Genomic DNA, 22,121 nt, shown 5'->3' with positions numbered 1-22,121 from the left:
TTGTGTGTGAGATATTGGATAGAAAAACTATAGAGTTAATTTGAGGTTTAGGATTAAATTGTATTTCTTCAGAAAGTATTTATGTTTGCTTCTGGAAGGAAACTGTAGACATTGGTAACCCAGGTCACTTTGATGAAGCTCAAAAAAAAAAAAAAAAAATCTACGGTAAATTCTTGAGATAATTTGAAGCTGTTCTTCAGTCCCTGTGAGGGTTGGTCTATTTCTGTTTCCCCTTTACTCCTAGGGTGTGACCTTTTGGGACCTCTACCCACAGCCCACGGTGATTTTTAGGTTTCCCATTCTTTGGTGGTCAACCAGTTCCAAATTTAATTCTCTTGTGTCAGAGAGTCTGTTGAAATTGGCTCATGTTGCAGAATTGGCAGAAAGAGAAATAGGCAAAGGATAAAGAGTGGACTCAGATGCCAGGTCCACCTTTTGGCAATCCCTTCTTCTTTTGGATCATGGCCCCACAATTCTCCCATAAAATTCTCTGGGTTCATTTGTTTTTTTCATTTAATTGTGTCTGGTTTTCTAAATATTCTCAGTAGGAGAATTGGCTTGAATTAATTTGTCTATCATTTCTGGGGAAATAGAACTCAGAATTTTTTTTTTCTGTAATATTTTCAGTGGTGGAATGTATATATATTTTCAAGGTTAGGTATATTTAAGAGTGTCTTTCTATTTCATCATGAAAAAAACCTCTGCTTCACTGTGAAAGATATGTAAAAATTACTTCACTGTTTTCTGGCATTCAGAGTTATAGAAGACAAGCCTTAAACCAGTGATTTTGTCTGTTAGAGGAGTTACTTTTGTTGTTCTTAATTCATGGAGCCTTATCTATTTTTTTTAAAAAATAGCTTTTTAAAAATATTGCTATATAAATATCTTTTAATTAATTTGTCATAGCTTTTTTCCCAAGGAGCAAGCATCTCTTAATTTCATTGCTCAGTCACCATCTGCAGTGACTTTTGAGCCCAAGAAAATAAAGCCTGTCACTGTTTACATTTTATCCCCATCTATTTGCCATGAAGTGAGGGGACCGGATGGCATGATCTTAGTTTTTTAAATATTGAGTTTTAAGCCAGCTTTTTCATTCTCCTCATTTATTTTCATCAAGAGGCTCTTTAGTTCCCCCCTTGCTTTCTGCCGTTAAAGTGGTGTCATCTGTATTTTTGAGGTTATTGATATTTCTCCTGGCAATCTTAATTCTAGCTTGTGATTCATCCAGCCCAGCATTTTGCATGCTGTACTCTGAATATAAGTTAAATAAGCAAAGTGATAACATACAGCCTTGACATACTCTTATCCCAATTTTGAACCAGTCTGCTGTTCCATGTAGGTTCTAACTGTTGCTTCTTGACCTGCTCACAGGTTTCTTAGGAGGCAGGTATGGTGGTCTGGTATTCCCATCGCTTTCAGAAATTTTCAGTTTGCTGTGATCCACAGAGTCAAAAGTTATAGCGTAGTCAATGAAGAAGAATAGAGGTTTTCCTGGAGTTCCCTTGTTTTTTCTATGATCTAGCGGATGTCTGCAATTTGATTCCTGGTTCCTCTGCGTTTTCTAAATCCAGCTTGTACATATGGAAGTTCTCAGTTCACACACTGTTGAAGCCTAGTTTGAAGGATTTTGAGCATTACCTTGCTAGTATGTGAAATGAGCACAATTGTATGGTAGTTTGAACATTCTCTGGCATTGCCTTTCTTTGGGATTGGGATGAAAACTGACCTTTTCCAGTCCTGTCGCCACTGCTGACTTTTCCAAATTTGCTGGCATATTGAGCACAGCACTTTCACAGCATCATCTCTTAGGATCTAAAATAGTTCAGCTGGAATTCCATCACCTCCACCAGCTTTGTTCATAGTAATGCTTCTTAAGGCCCACTTGACTTCTCACCCCAGGATGTCTGGCTCTAGGCGAGTGACCACACCATTGTGGCTATCCGGGTTATTAAGACCTTTTTCTGGTACATTTCTTCTGTGTATTTTTGCCATGTCTTCTTAATCTCATTTGCTTCTTTTAGGTCCTTACTGTTTCTGTCCTTTATTGTGCCCATCTTTGCATGAAATATTCCCTTTGTATCTCTAATTTTCTTGAATACATCTCTAGTCTTTCCCATTCTATTTTTTTCCTTTATTTCTTTGCATTGTTCACTAGGAAGGCTGTCTTATTTCTCCTTGCTATTCTTTGGAACTCTGCATTCAGATGGGTGTATCTTTCCCTCTCTGCTTTTTGCTTCTCTTTTTTTCTCAGCAATCTGTAAAGCCTCCACGACCATTTTGCCTTCTTGCATTTCTTTTTCTTGGGGATAGTTTTGGTCACTGCCTCCTATACAATGTCACAAACCTCCATTGTTCTTCATGCACTCTATCTATCAAATCTAATTCCTTGAATCTATTTGTCACTTCCACTGTATAATCATAAAGGATTTGATTTAGGTCATACCTGAATGGCCTAGTGATTTTTCCCGGCTTTCTTCAATTTAAGTCTGAATTTTGCAATAAGGAGCTCTTGATCTGAGCTACTATAAGCTACAGGTCTTGTTTTTGCTGAATGCATAGGTTGGTATAGCTTCTTAGGTTAATTTTCTTTATAAGCTAATTGACTTTTACCCTAACTGAGTACTATTTATTGCATTGAATGAGTGTTTCTAAGTTTGCTATTTCATTTTTAGTTTAATTACATTTATCATATCTTTTATCTAAATCTGTTTTTGTTTCATTCTGTTAGTATCCTTTGTCACCCTAAATTATTTTGACTTTCTATTCCTGTTTTTACAAAGTTTTTGTGTTCTTGCTTCATGTTCGAGATGCCACACACTTTCCTAATTTGATTCAATGACTAGATGATGGTCAGACAAATGTTTTCTCTTGTGTTTCAATACACTGTTTCTTTTCCTTTGAAGTATACATTTGATTGATCCTTCATTTCTTAAAAACAATTTTATTGAGTTATAATTTTCCTTCAGTAAAATAACACATTTTAAGCATAGTTTGATAACTTTTGACAAATGTATATACTAATGTAACCAAAGCTATAATCGACACACAGAACATTTCCATCATCCCCAGAATATCTCCAGCTTTCTTTTCAGTAAGTTTACCATAGACAACCACTGATCTGCTTTCTGTCATTGTATACTAGTTTTGCCTGTCCTAGGATTTTATATGAATGGAATCACATAGTATATACTATTTTTGTGTCTGCTTATTTCATTTAGCATAATGTTTTTAAAGTTTATTCATGTTGGTATATCAGTAATTCATTGTCAGGAGCCAGCGTGAGGAATTCCACCCGTGACAAGGTCATGCGGCAAGAGCTCTGATGGCAAGGCTAATCAGACCTCAGGTTTTCCCCCTGGAATTTCTTGAGCATCCACTCTCCCAAAATAAGAATCTGCCTGCTTTTCCACTTTTCTGATATTCTCTGGAAAAAAAGTCAACTCAGGGCTTTAGTCTTCTGCATTTGAAAGGGATGTTTCAGTTAACCCCCTCTGATTGCTCTCTAGCTTGCCTAACAGGTTCCCTGGACCTCTTACAGCTTGTGAATTGCCTGCAGCCCCCAACCAGCAAGAGGCACAAAGCTTAAAAGCATCTTAAAGATACAGAGCCTTTTCTAAAGAGTTAAAAATTATATTGGTGACGGGATTTCACTGTTGACTCAATGATTGCTGCCAGGCCTCCATATTCTTTATCTTTTAGGCACCTGGGAGGATGTTAATCAATGTAAACAGGATATGGAAAAAGATATATAGTAGTTCTGATGTTAGCAACACTAGACTTTTGAGTTAATTACTTCTCTTTGCACTCCTCTTGTGTCCTTGCTATGTAAGAATGTAACTTTATTTAGTACTTTCTGAGAGTGGCACCAAACTTTGGGAAGATCAACACAAATAAGTCTTCTGGTTGACTAACCCTTATCAGAAAAAAGGCTGTAAAATGTTAATTGGCCCCTTTTGGCCAGAAGATGATGTAAATCACCTAAGACTTGTGTATAGAATTAGGTATGCAGAGAGAAAAGCCTGGTTTTGATAAGAGTCTGGGCTGCTAACACTGCATAATTTTGTATTACCCATTGATCTCTATGTACAATCTAAAAGGTATATAAGGCCTTCTAAACAATAGGAGCAGGAGCCAGTTGCTGGACTGGTTTCCCCCGTGTCTCTCTCTCTTTTTCCCTCCTCTTTGCCTTAATTTCAGGCTGAATTTCCATCTGGGGCGCGGAGGCTCGCCAAGTCTACTTACTTGCCCTGGCTGTTAAGACCCGCGCGAAAGGGAGCCTAAGGCGAGGCACCCTTAGATATTCAAGCAAGCGCCCGGTGGCCCAACGTAGATGGTGCAAATTCCTTGTCTGGAATTTTATTGGTCTTCCGCGTAATCCAAGCTATTCAGCCCTCTTCCTCCACTTAATCTTCCTACTACACTAGTTCTTCCTAATCCAATCTTATATTAATAAGTAAATAAGTCTTTCCTCGCCGACTCCGTCCACCCTTCGAATTCCCTGGATCCACCGGGGCTGGACCCTGGCAATTCATTTAAAAAATATTGATAGTAATGCATTGTATGGCTATATCACAGTTTATCCATTGGTTTCTTGATGAACACTTTTACCTATTATGAGTAAAGTTATAAACATTCATATAAGAAAGTATTTTTTAATGAAGATACACATTTATTTCTCTTGATAAATACTGGGCAGTGAAAATACTGGATTGTATATTTACTTTTATAAGAAATGTCCAAATCGTTTTTCAGAAGTGATTGTTCCATTTTATACTCCCTCCAGAAGCACATTGAGAGTCCTAATGCTATATTGTTATCAATACTTGGGATTGTTGGTCTTTTTGATGTTAGACATACTGATAGCCAGGTGGTAATAACACATTGTTGTTTCATTTCCCTGATGACTAGTGATAGTGAATATCTTTACAGGTGCTTATTGGCCATTTGTATATATTTTTGTAAAGTTCTCACTGAAATCCTTTGTTCATTTTTAAATTGGATTTCCAGTCTATTAGATGTTGAAAATAGAAGACTTTTTTTTTCAGATATATACATTATGGATGTGGCCTTTCAGTCAGGGGATTTCCTTTTCAGGTATTTCAAAGAGCAAAATTTTCAGTTTAATAAAATTCAATTTATTGATTTTTCTTTTATAGTTTTTCTTTAGTCTCCCCTAAGGTTATAAGGAAATTCTCCAGTGTTTTATTCTAGAAGCCTTATAGTTTAAGCTTTTACATTTAAGTATATGGCCCATTTGGAATTAATTTTTGTATATGGTGGGACATAAGGGTTGACTTTTTTGTTTCAGTTCAATTTGTTGAAAAACTTACTCTTTCCACATTGGATTGCAGTGACTATTTTGTTAAAAACTAATTGCTCAGATATGCATGAATCTATTTCATTGTCTATCTTCAGACCATTATCATACAATCTTGACTAATGTAGTTTTATAGTAAATCTTGAAATCATGTAGTTTAAATCCTCCAGATTTGTTCCTTTTCAAAATTGTTTTGACTCTTATAGGACTTTTACATTTTAATAGAAATATTACTCTCAGTTTGTCAATTTCTACAAAGCATTCTGGTTTGACTGGGATGACATTGAATATGTTGTTTAATCTGGGGGAGAATTGACATCCTGAGAAAAAGACTCAATATTGAGTCTTCTGATTCATAAATGTGGCAATTCTGGCCATTTATTTAGGTGAATAAATAAATTAAATAAATTTAAATAAATAAAGAAATCTTTAATTTCTTTCAGCAATATTTACTAGTTTTCAGTGTACAAGTCCTACTGATGTTTTGTTAAAGGTATTCCTCAATATTTTATATTTTGGGTGCTATTGTAAGTAGTGTTTTAAATTTTAATATTCTACTTGTTTACTACCATTATATAGAAATATAATTTACTTTTGTGTATTGACTTTACATCCTCCAACCTTGCTAAATTCACTTATTTTTTGTAGCTTATTTCTAAGTTTCTTAAGATTTTTTCTGTATACATGATTTGTTTGCTTGCAAATAAAGATTTTTTTTTGCTTTTAATTTGTATGTTTGTCTGCCTGCCTACCGACCTGGTTCCCTCCTTCTCTCTCTTTCCCTTCCTTCCTTTCTTTCCCCACTTCCTTTCTTATTTTCTTTTTCTCATTGCACTGGCTCTTATCTCCAGTTTAGTATTGAATAGAAGTGCTGAGCATGGATTTATTTGTTTTTCCCCTTCATTTGTGGCGGGAAAGTGTTCAGGCTTTCACTGTTAAACATGATGTTCAGTTCAGTTCAGTTCAGTCACTCAGTCGTGTCCAACTCTTTGCGACCACATGAATCGCAGCACACCAGGTGTCCCTGTTCATCACCATCTCCCGGAGTTCACTCAAACTCATGTCCATCGAGTCCATGATGCCATCCAGCCATCTCATTCTCGGTCGTCCCCTTCTCCTCCTGCCCCCAATCCCTCCCAGCATCAGAGTCTTTTCCAATGAGTCAACTCTTCGCATGAGGTGGCCAAAGGACTGGAGTTTCAGCTTTAGCATCATTCCTTCCAAAGAAATCCCAGGGCTGATCTCCTTCAGAATGGACTGGTTGGGTCTCCTTGCAGTCCAAGGGACTCTCAAGAGTCTTCTCCAACACCACAGTTCAAACTCATCAATTCTTCGGCGCCCAGCCTTCTTCACAGTTCAACTCTCACATCCATACATGACCACAGGAAAAACCATAGCCTTGCCTAGACGGACCTTAGTCGGCAAAGTAATGTCTCTGCTTTTGAATATACTATCTAGGTTGGTCATAACTTTTCTTCTGAGGAGTAAGTGTCTTTTAATTTCATGGCTGCAGTCACCATCTGCAGTGATTTTGGAGCCCCAAAAAATAAAGTCTGACACTGTTTCCACTGTTTCCCCATCTATTTCCCATGAAGTGATGGGACCGGATGCCATGATCTTCGTTTTCTGAATGTTGAGCTTTAAGCCAACTTTTTCCCTCTCCTCTTTTACTTTCATCAAGAGGCTTTTTAGCTCCTCTTCACTTTCTGCCATAAGGGTGGTGTCATCTGCATATGTGAGGTTATTGATATTTCTCCCAGCAATCTTGATTCCCGCTTGTGTTTCTTCCAGTCCAGCATTTCTCATGATGTACTCTGCATATAAGTTGGTTTTTCACAGATGCTTTTTATCATGTTGAGGAAGTCCCCATCTATTCGTAGTTTGTTGAGAATTTTTACTGTGAATGAATGTTAGTTTTTGTCAAATGTGATTTCTCGTATTAAATAATCATATGACTTCCCCACTTAATTCCATTAATAAGGTGAATTACATTGATTTACTTTGCAGCGTTAAGCCAACCGTGCATTCCTGGGATACGTTCCACTTTTCAGTTATATTATCCTGCCAGACTTAATTGCTAATTTTTTTGCTAAGTATTCTTGCTCCTGCATTTATGAGGGATATTGATCTACTTTTCTTTTGTTGTAATGTTTTCATCTAGTTTTGTTTACAAAGTAATGCTGGCTTCATGAAACAAGTTGGAAATTGTTTTTTCTTTTATTTTCTGAGTTTATGTAAGATTTGTATTATTTATTCCTGTAATAGTTAATAGTGAATCCATCTGGTAAATCCATCTGGTCTTGAGGTTTTCTTTGTGGGCAAGTTTTACATTATGAATTCAATTGAATAGAATGGGGCATTTAACTGTCTACTTTTTATTGAGTTGAATTTTGTAATTTTGTAACTGTGCTTTTTGTTGAATGTGAGCATTTCATCTAACTTATGTAATTTATTGGCATGTGTCTAGTATCTGCAGTGATATCCTGCCTTTCACTCCTAACATTGATAGTTTGCTTCTTTATATTTCCTAATTCATCAGTCTACCTGGGGCTTATCAATTTTATTGAACTTTCCAAAAAAACCCACAGCATTTGTTTTATGATTTTCTGTTGGTTTTTTGTTCTCAGTTTTATTGATATGTACTTCTATCTTTATTATTTTCTTCCTTCTACTAACATTGGATTGAGTTTGTTCTTTTTGTATATTATTAAATAGAAGTATCAATCGTTTATTTTGGACCTTTAAAATTTTTCAGTGCAAGAATTTAAAGGTAAAAATTTCCCTTTAAGCATTGCTTTAATTGCAGCCTACAAATCCAAAATGCTGTGGTTTCTTTGTATTTCAGAAACAAATATTTTCTAATATTCCTTGTAATTTCTCTTTTATTTATGGATTGATTATAAGTAAACTTTTTTAAATGTACAAATATTTGGTTATATTCTAGATATCTTTTTGTTATTTATTTCTAGTTTAATTCTATTGAGATCAGAGAACATAGTTTATTCTATCACTCCATTTAGATTATTGAGGCTTACTTTATGGATGAGAATACTGTCTTAGTAAATGCTGCCTGTGCCCTTAGCACATGTCTCCTAGACACTATGTCTGTTCCAGTTGTTGACTGGAGAATTCTATCATTACCAATTAAGTCAAGTTGTTGAGAATGTTGTTCAAGTCACCTATTTTTATTGATTTTTTGGTCTGCTTGTTTTATCAATTACTGAGAGAGGATTGTTGAAATTTACAACACTATGGACTTATTTCTCCTCTAAGTTCTGTCAGTTTTGCTTTATATAATTTGAAACTCTGTCATTAGATACACTCATTTTTATGGTTGTTTTGTAATCTTGATGAATTGACATTTTCATCATTGTGAAATATCCTTCTTTGTTCCCAGTACTATTCTTTGTCTTGGAGTCTACTTGTCTGATATTTATAGAGACATTTCAGCTTTATTATGATTAGCATTTGAATCATAACAGTTTTTCTCTCATCTACTTTTAACATTTCAAGTGTGTTTCTCTTAGGCAGCATATATTTGGGTCATGCTTTTTGAGAAATTTAAATCCTATTTGACAATCTTTGTCTTTTAATGTATTTGTTTAGGCTATTTATACTTAATGTAATTACAGATATTATTAGGCTTATGTCTGTTGTGCTAGTTTTCTATTTGCCACATCTATTCTTTGTTCCTTTTGGATATCTTGCCTTCTTTTGAATTAGTTTTTACTGTTCCATTTTTCTCTCTTTGAATTGTTAGCTACAGCTTTTTTTTTAAAAAAGAATTACTCTACAATTCTTCAATTGCAATATGCACCTTTAACTTCATAGTCTACCTTCAAATAATATTATACTAGTTTACATGTAATATAAAAACCCTGTACACTTTCATTTTCTCCTTCCCATCCTTTTAGTTTCTTATCAAATATTTTGTTTTTCAGTTGCTAAGTTGTGTCCAACTCTTTGCAGCCCCATGGACTGCAGCATGCCAGGCTTCTCTGTCCTTTGCTATCACCCAGAGGTTACTCACACTCATGTCCATTGAGTTGGTGATGCCATCCAAACATATCATCCTCTGTCACCCCCTTCTCCTCCTGCCCTCAATTTTTCCCAGCATCAAGGTCTTTCTCAATGAGTTGGCTCTTCACATCATGTGGTCAAAGTATTGGAGCTTCAGCTTCAGCATCAGTCTTTCCAATGAATATTCGGTTTTGATTTCCTTTAAGATTGACTGGTTTGATCTCCTTGTTGTCCAAGGAACTCTCAAGGGTCTTCTCCAGTACCACAATTTGAAAGCATCAGTTCTTCAGTGCTCAGCCTTCTTTATGGTCCAACTCTCACATCCATACATGACTACTGGAAAAACCATAGCTTTGCCTATACAGACTTTGTCAGCCAAGTGATGTGTCTGCATTTTAGTACACTGTCTAGGTTTGCCATAGCTTTTCTTCCACGGAGCAAGTCTTTTAATTTCATGGCTGCTGTCACCATCTGCAGTGATTTTGGAGCTCAAGAAAATAAAATATGCCACTGTTTCTACTTTTCCTCTTTTTATTTGCCATGAAATGATGGGACCAGATGCCATGATCTTATTTTTTGAATGTTGAGTTTTAAGCCAGTTTTTTCACTCTCCTCTTTCACCCTCATCAAGAGGCTCTTTAGTTCCTTTTCACTTTCTGCCATTCAGTTCAGTTCAGTTTCTCAGTCGTGTCTGACTCTTTGCAAACCCATGGACTGCAACACGCCAGGCTTCCTTGTCCATTACCAACTCCTGGAGCTTACTCAAACTCATGTCCATTGAGTCTGTGATGCCATTGAACCATCACATCCTTTGCCGTCCCCTTCTCCCACCTTCAATCTTTCCCAGCATCAGGGTCTTTTCTAATGAGTCAGTTCTTTGCATCAGGTGGCCAAAGTTTTGCAGCTTTAGCTTCCACATTAATCCTTCCAATGAATATTCAGGACTGATTTCCTTTACGACTGACTGGTTTGATCTCCTTGCAGTCCAAGGGACTCTCAAGAGTCTTCTCCAATGCCACAGTTCAAAAGCATCAATTCTTTGGTGCTCAGCTTTCTTTACAGTCCAACTCTCACATCCATACATGACTACTGGAAAAACCGTAGCTCTGACTAGATAGACCTTTGTTGGCAAAGTAATGTCTCTGCTTTTTAATATGTTGTCTAGGTTAGTCATAGCTTTTCTTCCAAGGAGCATGGCTGAAGTCACCATCTTCAGTGATTGTGGAGCCCAAGAAAATAAAGCCTGACACTGTTTCCATTGTTTTCCCATCTATTTTGCTATGAACTGATAGGACCAGATGCTATGATCTTACTTGTCTGAATGTTGAGTTTTAAGCCAGATTTTTCACTCTCCTCTTTCACCTTCATAAAGAAGCTCTTTAGTTCCTCATTGATTTCCGCCATTAGAGTAATATCATCTGTATATCTGATGTTTAGAATATGGCAATTTAGAAAAATGTCCTACTTTCAAACATATAATCCTATTACTCTTTTATGGTGTAATATTGTTAACTAAATGCTTTGGGCTGTGGAATATTCTGGATGATGATAAGTAATTGTAATTCTCGTTCTCATCTGTCTCAATTCACTTGGTTCTTGTCTTCACTCTGTGTATATACTGTGTTGCGGAGTTGGGTATTAACAAATTAGCAGAGGCTTACTTAGACTGTGGGTAATGTGTGAAAGTCAGTTCGATCCCTTGGTTGGGAAGATCCCCTGGAGGGCATGACAACCCACTCCGTATTCTTGCCTGGAGAATCCTATAGGACAGAGGGACCTGGTGGGCTATGGTCCATAGGGTCGCAAAGAGTTGGGCATGACTAAAGTGATTTAGCAAGTACAACATATGAAAGAGATACATTGCATGTGGGCAAGAAACTCATCTTTTCAGTCTCCACATTTGATGGGGATGGGGTGGAAATGGAATGGTTGACATAACCACTTTTAGCAGTTATTATGAATCTGAAAACTTCTTGGTGCCAAAAATCTAGGCTGTTTGGCCTAGTATGCTATAGTGAAAAGAACAGGGTTTTGAGAACCAAGAGATATATGTTCTAGCTGCAGCTTGTCACTAACTCTGTGACCATAGGAACCTGACCTTTTAGATTTTAACTTACACGTAAAGTGAGTTTAGTAATCTGCTGTATCTATCCCACAGAGTTGTTTGGAGGATCAAGTGAAACCATAAATGTAAAAACTTCTAAAAATTTACTAGGCATATCATCATGAAATAATATTATGGTTTTTGGGCATGCCACCTTACACTAGCTTATCTTCCCCATGGGAAAATGGATGGAGTTGTGATGGTTTTACCAAATTAGAAAATACTTCATAGATTAAAAAAAATAATTATTTTAGAAAATTTGGTGATGGTTCTATTTAGGAAAAGGAAAAGTAGTGAAAAAAAATTTTTTTAACTAGTTTTTACTAGGGCACAAATACTTTCAGTGAGAAATACTCATCAGCTATGCTTTGCTTTACAGCTTGGAACCCCATCCACTGCCAGCACATCGAATGCCACAATGCAATTAACAAACCAGCTGTGAAGGTACTGTTTTGTTAGAGCTGGGGCAATATTGTATTGTCAGTAGTCACATTATCAGGAGCAAATTCTTAAATGAAAGGGAGATTGCATCCTTCTCTGTAGAGCAGAAGCCTATTCTCTGTGGTAATCTCAGATTAGTGTACTCTGCTTTGATCTGACTGTATTTTGGTGGGTTGGTTCAAGACAGAGCAATGCATAGTGGTGTCTGCAAATTTGTCTCTGAGTTCAGAGCCAAGTGCTGTCAGAAACTGGCATAGTGACCAACGTAATCCTGGTGAAACACTTACATAGTCCTTGACTGGTTTCTATTTGGGCTAATAAACTCAAAGAGATGTACTTTGCCCTGTTTTCATGTGTTTGCAACAGATTATGAGTGGCCTAGTGTATTATTATGTGAATTCAAAGTCATAGGACAAAAATAGATAAATTTTTGAAGTCTGAGCTCAATTCACAAATGCAACTTTTGTTGAAATGACTGAGAGGTTGCTGGATAGCAAACACATAGAAAATTACAGTAGAGGTAAGGGAACAGTGGTTTAGAAAGGTCAAGTAACTCTCCTCTAAGGTCACACAGCCTGAACCAGGTACCTTGACTCTCAGCCTTATTCTTTTTCTTCCACATCAAATTGGTTCTGTCCTGTTACCACCCTGAATTTTTGAAGTTGAATATTAAGAAAAATGATCACATCACTTAAGAAAATTATTTATGGTATATTTGTCAGATACAACACTAGGATAGAGAGACCTGTGTCTGGATTTACAAAGGTTAATTTTTATATTAGGCCAAGTGGGAATTAGGCCAAGTGACTAAAGTTCAAGTTACTTTTTAGAACCTATTGTCATTGGAGTTTATCTCCCTTGTTCTACAGATAGGTAGAGAGGTAGACTGTGAAGATTACCAAATAATAGAAAAATAATATTATCATTTTATAGAAACAGAGTAGAAAAGGTAAATGAGATATAAAAAGTACAAATGGAACCACAAAAATATAAATGAAATAAAATATGTTTCATATACCAGAAGTGGAAAAGGAGTGCCGGTCATCACATTGTCATCTAGACATATTTTACCAACAAAGAACATCTTTGTGTTATTATGCTTTATCTTTTCTTTTGATGAAAGCAAATTGGATGAATTTATGCTTCCTGGTGGCTCAGACAGTAAAAAATCTGTCTGCAGTACAGGAGACTCAGGTTTGAGTCCTGGGTTGGGAAGATCCCCCGGAGAAGGGCATGGCAACCCACTCCAGTATTCTTGCCTGGAGAATCCCATGGACAGAGAAACCTGGCAGGCTATAGTCCCTGGGGTTGCAAAGAGTCAGACACGACTGAGCAACTAACACTTTCATGCTGAGAAAGAGCATGTGAGGGTAACCCAACAATGGCAGCACAGTCCTCTCCCATCTACTGTGTGTGCCCTTCTGTGAACGTCTGTAGACATCTGGGGTTCATAGGTACTTGCTGGTGTGAGGACATTTTGAGCTAAACGCAGGTGAGTTTGAATGTTATTCACAGAATTCAGCTTAATTCTTCACAGTGATGAGACTTTCACAGTTCCCCTGGTTTCTATATCTATCTTTTCTTCTTTCTGCCTGAGTCACAATGCCCTCTTTTGGTTTACCCAGACATCAACAGAAAATCTGTCTAATTTTCCAGTTATTTTTACTTGATTTTATGTCAGGCTGCATTCTGATTAGAAATGGTTTTTGGCTTCCTTCCCACAGAAATCATCATGAATTAGAAATTCTACCTCTCTTCTAGGCAAACAGTCCAGTCCTCTCCTCTGGACCAGCTTCACTTTTCACAGGCCATTCCCTATAGCCAGTCCTCCAAAATAAGCCAAACCATTCTACCTTCTGTCATTTTTTAAATGGAGGTAAAATTCACGTAGCATAAAACTAACTGTTTTAAAGTGGACAATTCAGTGGCATTTATCACATTCACAATATTATGCAACCACCACCTCTATCTAGTTCTAAAAAGTTTTTCTCATCCCCAAAAGTTTACTTTCTCAACCCCAGTTTTCCTAAAGAACTTCCTTTTGCAGTTTTGCTCTACACTTCCCAGAGAGGTAATATTATTACTGACGCTTCCTGTGCTGGGGCTGGTTTTACCACAGGTCTGGCTTAGGGTTGCTCTTTCTTTACAATATAAGCACTCCCCAAATACATGGAGATATGAGCATAGGACAATAAATCAAGTTACCTCAAATTCAGATGCTTATAGAATAATGTTAAATGAGAAGGAAATTATGAAATTACACAGTATGATGCCTATTTAGCTTAAAAATTAGGTATAAGGATTTTATATTCCCATTCACAGTGAAAATGAACTGATAATGCTCATTAAAATGTTACTAGTGACTGCATTGAGATGGAGGATTAATGAGCTATTTAGACTTTCTTCCTTCCTTTTCTCCATTTTCTGAAGCCTCTGCCTTGGGCATGTATTATATTTATAGACAGAAAATATCTATTTTAACATGTAACAGATCAGTCAGATATGAACATATTAATATGGTTGTAAACTGATCTGTTCAGAGTAGAATGGGATTGACAGTACTAGCCACAAATCTAGTTATGGGTTATGTTAATTCATTTAACATGTCAGAGGTCAACTAGCTAATCACTATTAACTATTTATAGTTATAACATCCTAGGAGTTTTTTGGGGGGAGTGGAATGAAAAAATATCTTTACCTAACAGAAGTATCAATGACACAATAGAAATGACAGCAAATTAACTATACTGAAGAACAGGTCCATATAGGGCACATGGGAAAACCTCAGGGAAAATGGATTTATCTTCACAAAAAACCCAGTATCTCCATAACAGAGAGGCATAACACTAGGCAGTAATTGTTACCAAACTAAGCTTGGGTTGCCCCACCTGCGTGCAGTAAAGTTAAAACTACTGATAGCAGGTTGTGGTGAAGGCAAGTGCAGCATTTATTGTAATGTGCTGTACAAATAATCTGGGACAGGTAGTGCTGACACAGCAAAGCATCTGCAAAGGCCAAGTGAGGTGAGGGAGCTGGGGGCGGTCTCAGGGTGGTCTGTGGTCAGTTCGAGCATAATTCTCCGACTGATTGAAGGTGAGGTAACACAGCGGTGTCACAGGGGTTAACATTATCAGTCCTTAGGCACAGTATGTCTGGGGCTACATGCTCATGATCATCAAATAAATTTCTTCCATTTGGTGGTGGTTTTAGTATCTACAAAACAACCTGAGAAATGTTCATCAGATACTGTTATCTGGGTAACTTCAGAGAGGAGCTACAGCAGAAGCTTGGGGGAAGTGTCTGTCTCCGGGAGGCCCCATCAGGTCCTGCTTGGTTACATAATAGTGAAAGTTGTTCAGTCATGTCTTTCTCTTTGCGACCCCATGGACTATACAGTCCATGGAATTCTCCAGGCCAGAATACTGGAGTGGGGATCTTCCTTTCTCTTCTCCAGGGGATCTTCTCAACCCAGGGATCGAACCCAGATCTCCCACTTTGCAGGCAGATTCTTTACCAGCTGAGCCACCAGAGAAGCCTGGTTACATAATAATTTGCCAAATAGAAAAATATTATCTATTTTTTTTGCAATAGGTTACAAAAAAGTAAGAGCAACAGCTGAAAGTTATGATAGATTCTAAAATGAAAGTATGTTGGAAATATAATCTATTATACCACACTCTGCTTTTTGGTTTTACTTGGTGCTACTTGAAATATCACCTTGTGAAATATTTGGATCCCAGAGAATTACCTTACACAGGAGTCAGCAATGGCTATGGCTATGGCTCTCAGCCAAATTTGGCCTGCTGCCTGTTTTTGCAAATAAAGTTTTATTGGAACACAGCTATGCTCATTTGCTTATTCATTGTCTCTGGCTGCTATTATGCTACAACAGCAGGGTTGAGTAGTTGTGACAGAGAATATATGACCCACAAAACCTGAAATATTTACCCTTTGGCCATTTGCAGAAAGTTTGCCAGTCCCTGATTTGACTCGCCAAAAAGTGGTTATTTGTTGCATCAAAGTAAGCATGAATCCTACCTAAGGAAAATTTTCACACTGGGCCTTTAGCACTAGGGAATATATAATTTACAGATTTTGATGGTATAATTATTTAAATTTAGAAATTCTAACTCTTGCTTCTGCAACCATTGAAACCCCTAAGGGTTTTAACTTTAAATGACAAGCTATTTGGATTATTAGTTCAGTTCACTTGTCCCTTTAAATTGGTTAAAAAAAAGCAACAAAAACTAAAGAAAAGGCAGAGTGAAGTTTTAGAAGACTTTGTGTCCTAGGCATGTTAACTACATACTTAGCTATAGCATGGATTGATTATTTCTTGAAGGGCAGGAACAGAATTCAAAATTTCTTTGGTAAGTCATAAATATTTAGACTAATGCAAAGTACAAAATCCAGTTAGTCATCGAATATTTTGTCCATTTGATTTAAAACATCCAAGTATTTGAAATATCCTAGTGATCACCTAACATTAACACTTTTCATGTTTGAACTTAGGCTAATGAAAACAGCCATAAATAATTGAACAGAATACTGCACAGTTAAACTACAGATCATATGTGGACAAAAAAAAAAAAACCAAAACAAAACACCTGAAAGTGAAAGTTGGATATCTAGATTTTAGATTCCTGAGTAAGAAAAGGGAATCACTCAATGTTAGATTTAATGCTAAATTTTCTGAATGAGGTCTATTGAGAAGCAAAATTCTCTACTACCAGCATTTTGCTAACAGTTATGATTTTTACATTTTAATAATGCATTTTCCTTTTCCCAAAGAGAGATTACTGTGTTTACCACATTAAAGAAGGAATTACTATGTGAGTAATACAGAAGCAATTTGAACAGCCAGTGAATGAGATGATTTTTTATCTTTATAAAATGAGGGTGGACTTCTTGACACTACTTGTTACTTGCATTGCAAATAAGAGAAATGAAAAACCATGCTAGTCACATTTAAATTGCCATGTTGGAAAAACAATTTTAGGTTGAATGGGTTTTACTAAAAAGTGTTTATTCTGCTTTGCTTTAGAAAATCTGTTATTGAAACATTTGTGTCCTTGGCATAGGGGATGTGATAAACAGGGCAAGAGAGTTCATTCTGTCTTTTCCTGTGTTTCAGATGTGTATAGACCCCTCCTTGTCTGTAGCTTTGGGTGATAAACCACCCCCGTTGTATCTCTGTGAAGAATGCAGCCAGCGGATTGCAGGGTAGGTGCAAGAAAAGGCAATCTAATAGGGTGACGCTGAGAAAAATAATCACTTTGTCTTATACTGATTACGTTACCCTCATTTCCCATTAGCCTCTCTGTTTTTTAAAGGTTAGCTTGTCAGATATTTAATATATAGCAAACTTTCATTTGAAAAGACGTCAGCTTTGAAATGTTCCAGTATTTCTCTCCATGTGACAAAAGACAGCAATTCCACTTAAAAAACAGCTCCAATTTTCAAATGACCCTGTTAAAAAGGCCACAGTGAAAAAGAAAAGAAAGCTGTGGTTTTCAAATGTGACATAAAATTCATATGGTTTTTCTGTGCTTGTTAGTTTCACAGAGTCACACTCAGCTTTCTACAAATCATGCTGTATTTTGGCTGACTTAATTAGCATCTGGAGAATATCATTTAAAGATAACTGAATATGATGAAATGCCTATAATTTAAAATTTAACTGGAATGCATTAAGCATTTAAAAAGTTTATTAGGCTAGTGCTCTTAATTACATGTCCTTTCTATTAAAAGTGTTTTAACAATAGCGTACAGCTTATAAACATTCATGTGGAAGGATAACATTGCAGAAAGGCTCAAAAATGGATTCTGTTGTTCTTTATAGGGACCACAGTGAATGGCTGATTGATGTTCTTCTGCCGCAAGGTATGGTTTACTTCAGGAAGGATGAATAATAAGTAATTGTGACAGATGGTACAGGTGATTTGTCTCCTTTTCTACTGTTTTTATTTTACAAAGACAGCAACCAAAGTATTATTTGCTATGAATATTCCTTTATATGAAGCATTGTATCAATGTCTTGGTTGTAATATACCCACAAGTGAATATTAAAGGAAGAAGTATCACTTCTACCAAAATTAAGGGTAGATGTTGGAATTGGGATTCTGTATGACCAAAGCTGAATTCTGTCTTAAGGGATTTTCTGTGTATATAACAGGTGTTGCCAATGATATGCTTGCTGTGCCAGGTCAGAAAGAGAATAAAGAACATCAGTGAGAAGAGCATTGAATAATGGGTCTTCTGCCACTGTTACTAGCTCTGTGTTTTTACGGAAAATCATTCAGTCATCTTGAGTGTCAGTTTCTCCTTCATTAAAATGGGGATAAATAAATATATCTGGCCCATCTCAGTGAAAAGATGAGATTGTAATGTTTGCAGTTTGTTAGAGTTCTGAAAGCTATGCCTGGTAAGCTGGCAGGTCAAAGACAGAACATTTCTCTATATATGGGGAGGCAGATATTCCAGTCACCTAACTGCAGGCTGAAATGACCAGGAAAAATACTCAGGAAAGCAGAGGAAAGATGAAAGGTGGAAAAAGCTGGGGGCATACTGAGTATAGATCAGGCACACAGGAGGAACTTGATCTATAACTTCAGAGGTAGATAATAAAGAACTTACATGAAAGAATTTACGTGTAAACACCTTATGTTAACTAAATTCAGTTTTTTTTAAAAAAACTAAAGTACTTTGCTTAATGATAATTATACACTATTTCCTTATAGTTTAACTCAATATTAGATTATCTCAACCTTAAGAAATAAATTATTTAATGAGTGCTCTGCATTTGTAAAATGGATCAATAATGTCAGCTCTATATCCTTCAAAGAGACATTGAAAAAATTTATATAAGAATATCTGTAAAAAGATTTGGGTTTACATAGGTAAAGGTAACTTTTTCCCTCTTAAATTAGGCTACCTTGCAAGTGAACTTTCAATGCTCTGAGGTAAAACCCATAGTCAGGTTCTATATTACATTTTAAATACAGTTAAGTCCCCTACATACAACTCTTCCAGTTGTGAACTTTCAGAGATGCAAACGTGTTCGCATGTCTGATCTCGTAAGTTAGTTCACGTGTCTGGAATGTCTGGGGTGTGTGCATTCTCCACAAGTACAGTATATTTCTTTCAAGCCCAGAATGTCTGGAAGCAAGCATGAAAGCAGTGGTATATATAGCTGATTGTGTTAGTTGGGTCCCTAGGCTAACTTTGTTGCACGTGATGAACAAATTGGACTTACAAATGCTCTCTCAGGCTGAAACGTGCTTGTATGTAGGGGACTTACTGTATACATATGTTGCTGAATTCTGGTCATGTCCAGATGATATTCATCTGTTGAAGAAAATTGACAATAACTTTTCATTACTTATCCAGAGAGATGACCCACTAACCTCAGCTTAAGATAAATGCCAGGATATCAAACTATTAAATAACCATTAATTAAACAAAATCTGTTTTAAAAACTGAGTTGTTAATCTCATTGATTTGACATTCACTAATTCATAATTTCCAGATGGAGTTTGGGAGACATTTACCTTTGATTTTGTTAGTAAGTTGTGATATAGGCTATTAACAATGATTTAATTTATTTTTTGAGCACTTACTATTTCAGGGGAAGTATTAACAGATTCTTAGAAAATTATTTTCAAGTTTTGTCAACCACCAATTTTATTGGAGATAAATGGTATGCCTACTACAAAGAGTTTTATCCATTTATTAAACTTAATCCTGAAGTACTAAGGTAGTTTGACAGCCTTACTCCAACTGACCTATCCATGGATTTTCTCTTAATAAGATGTTTTCTCTTAATAAGCCTGCAGCTGGTTTTGCACTAGTTAAGGACTGATGTTAGTTGAGAGTTTGAGTCTTAATTCATTTAAGTTATTAAGTTTTTTTCTACAGTTCTGATATAGCAAATCATCTCCATGGCGAAACTCTGAGTATATCACATCAACTCAGTGTCATAGCATAATGGAAGAGCAGTAGACAGGGAATCCAGAGACATTTCTGGATTGATTGGTCTCTACCACTGGTAGCTTGGATGATCCTGAAGAACTCCTATAACCCTCAATTTTGTTCTCTGTCAAATGACTGAGTGAGATTAAAATTATTTGATCTGAATTCTAAGTCATATCTGAGAAGGTTTAATTATTTCTAGGAATAGGTAAAGTATTTGTGGCACACAGGTATTTTTAATCTCATTAAGAATGAGTAGATGACAATTCATGAGACAAAGGAGAAAGGTGTTTTGGCCAAATCTGGAGGTTGTGTTACTAAGCTTGTTTTTACTCCTCTTCGTGGCTGCCCTTATTAAAAATGGGCTCTATTTTTTGTTGATATTTTGTGTACCTTCCCCTTACAGCTGAAATATCTGCTATATGTCAGAAGAAGGTAAGAGCAAACCATCTGTGTGCTGCGGCATGATTTGCTGTGTTTGTATGTAAATTCATTCATTGACATCTGTCTCATTTCTGCACCATGGTTTCCCAGTATGTACATGTCACTGTATTTGTGAAGGGGGAAAAGAAATTATTCAGCATGCAAGATTGCTATGTCTCGATGGTCTCTATTTCCATTTCTGCTTTTGCTTACCCATCATATGCACAGTGTTTTTGAAAAATAATATGAAATAAAAGCATATGTGTAACTCTGGGGTAGAAATCTAAATACAAAAATGAGTGACAATGCAATTTAGTTTTGGTAAATGATGATCTTGTTTGCTAAAAATCTTTATTGTTTGGAAGTGGAGTGCAAGTGGTCCAATACTTGTGTGTCAAAAATATAACCAGACCAAATATATATGGAAAATACATATTTGTATATGAGGTGAATGATATCTCTACTTAAAGATTCTTCCTTCAAATAGCCACTGTTCATGACACTTTCCCTGAGCTATTTCCATCTTCTTTTCTTGCTCTAGTTGTTTGAGAAATACAAGAGAAGGTAGTATGATGTCATGCAAAGAACTCTGAGCTGGTTGATTGAGATACTTAGATTCTGGTCAGCTGTCTTCCCATATGGCTATGAGACCATGTACATGTCATTTAAACGTTTTAGGAGTTGATTATGAGTGCATACCTTTGGAGGGCTGTTTCAGTTTTCTATTGCCATGTAATAAACTATCCTAAAATGTATTAACTTAACAACAGCAAACATTTGTTTGATCACAATTTTGTGGATCAGCAGCCCTGCCTACGCTCACCTAGATAGTTCTCTTGATAAACTCCTCTAGGCTCACTCAGGTATTTGCAGTCAGTCAGTGGGTTTGCTGGCAATTGGCTGGTCCCAGATGACTTTACTTACATGTCTGGAGCCTCAACTGGGATGGCTGGAATGGTTGGGATGACTGGGGTGTCTGGCCCTCTCTCTTTCCATTAGATGTCTCATCTTCCAGGAGGCTAGGCTGGATTTGTTCTCAAGGTATGAGGGTTCTGAGAAAGTGAGAGAGGAGGCTGCAAGGACTTTTGAGACTGAAGCTCAGTGGTTAGCACAGCATCACTTCTGCTGCATTCCATTGATCAAAGCAAGTCCAAAGCACAGCCCAGTTTAAACAAGTGGGCAAATAGACTCCTCCTCTTTTAGAGAAGGAGCAGCAAGAATTTTGTGACCATATTTAATCTACCACAATTCACCTTCTGGACATAATTACTTACATTCTTTCCGTATGACAAATATTCTTACCACCTTACAAGACCTGGAAAAGTCTAACCCGCTTATGGCTTCAGGCTTAAAGTCCATTGTCTTGTTCTGCATCTGGTCTGCTCACTGATGAAACCCTTCAGCTACAAATTTTCTTGAACCAGAGACTGGTGAATTAAAAAGCAAGTTATGCGCCCTCTACATACTCAACACAAAATGGTGAGACAGGGGTAAGGATGACAGCAATAGACCTCTGTTCAAAAAGAGGAAGAGCAAGCAGATAGCTGTTACTAGTCTTAGCAACTCCAGCCATGAACATGTCAGCAGTTCTTCTGCCTCCAGGGATAGCAAATGTGCCTTGATTAGGGTCTGATTTTGCTTCTTGGGAGTAGTTTCCTACTTCATTTTTGTCCTGGGATCTTTCCTCCACTCTCTAAGACATGTTTACTTTTCAATAAGAAATAGCCCATGTTGCAACTGAGTAACTCTCTCAGTCTGCCTCCTGCATGTAGAAATAGGGTTCCATAGACCTCTTTTTGTGTTGCACTGTGTGTGTCCCTTTTAGTCTTCTGGTGGTGCTTTTAC

General features: G+C 36.7%; 1 protein-coding gene across 1 annotated transcript in view; it reads left to right on the top strand.

Annotated features, from left to right (window-relative positions):
* The window catches only part of UNC79 (unc-79 homolog, NALCN channel complex subunit), a 220,807-nt gene that overhangs the window by 40,347 nt on the left and 158,339 nt on the right, over positions 1-22,121 (top strand). The window contains exons 6-9 of the mRNA XM_040256595.1: positions 11,821-11,885; positions 17,017-17,105; positions 17,725-17,765; positions 20,260-20,288. Coding sequence (XP_040112529.1) covers positions 11,821-11,885; positions 17,017-17,105; positions 17,725-17,765; positions 20,260-20,288 — 224 coding nt within the window. The remainder of the gene's footprint in view (positions 1-11,820; positions 11,886-17,016; positions 17,106-17,724; positions 17,766-20,259; positions 20,289-22,121) is intronic.

This window comes from Oryx dammah, unplaced genomic scaffold (assembly GCF_014754425.2).
Source record: "Oryx dammah isolate SB20612 unplaced genomic scaffold, SCBI_Odam_1.1 HiC_scaffold_16, whole genome shotgun sequence".
Lineage (NCBI taxonomy): Eukaryota > Metazoa > Chordata > Mammalia > Artiodactyla > Bovidae > Oryx > Oryx dammah.
This window is presented reverse-complemented; position numbering and strand designations above follow the sequence as displayed.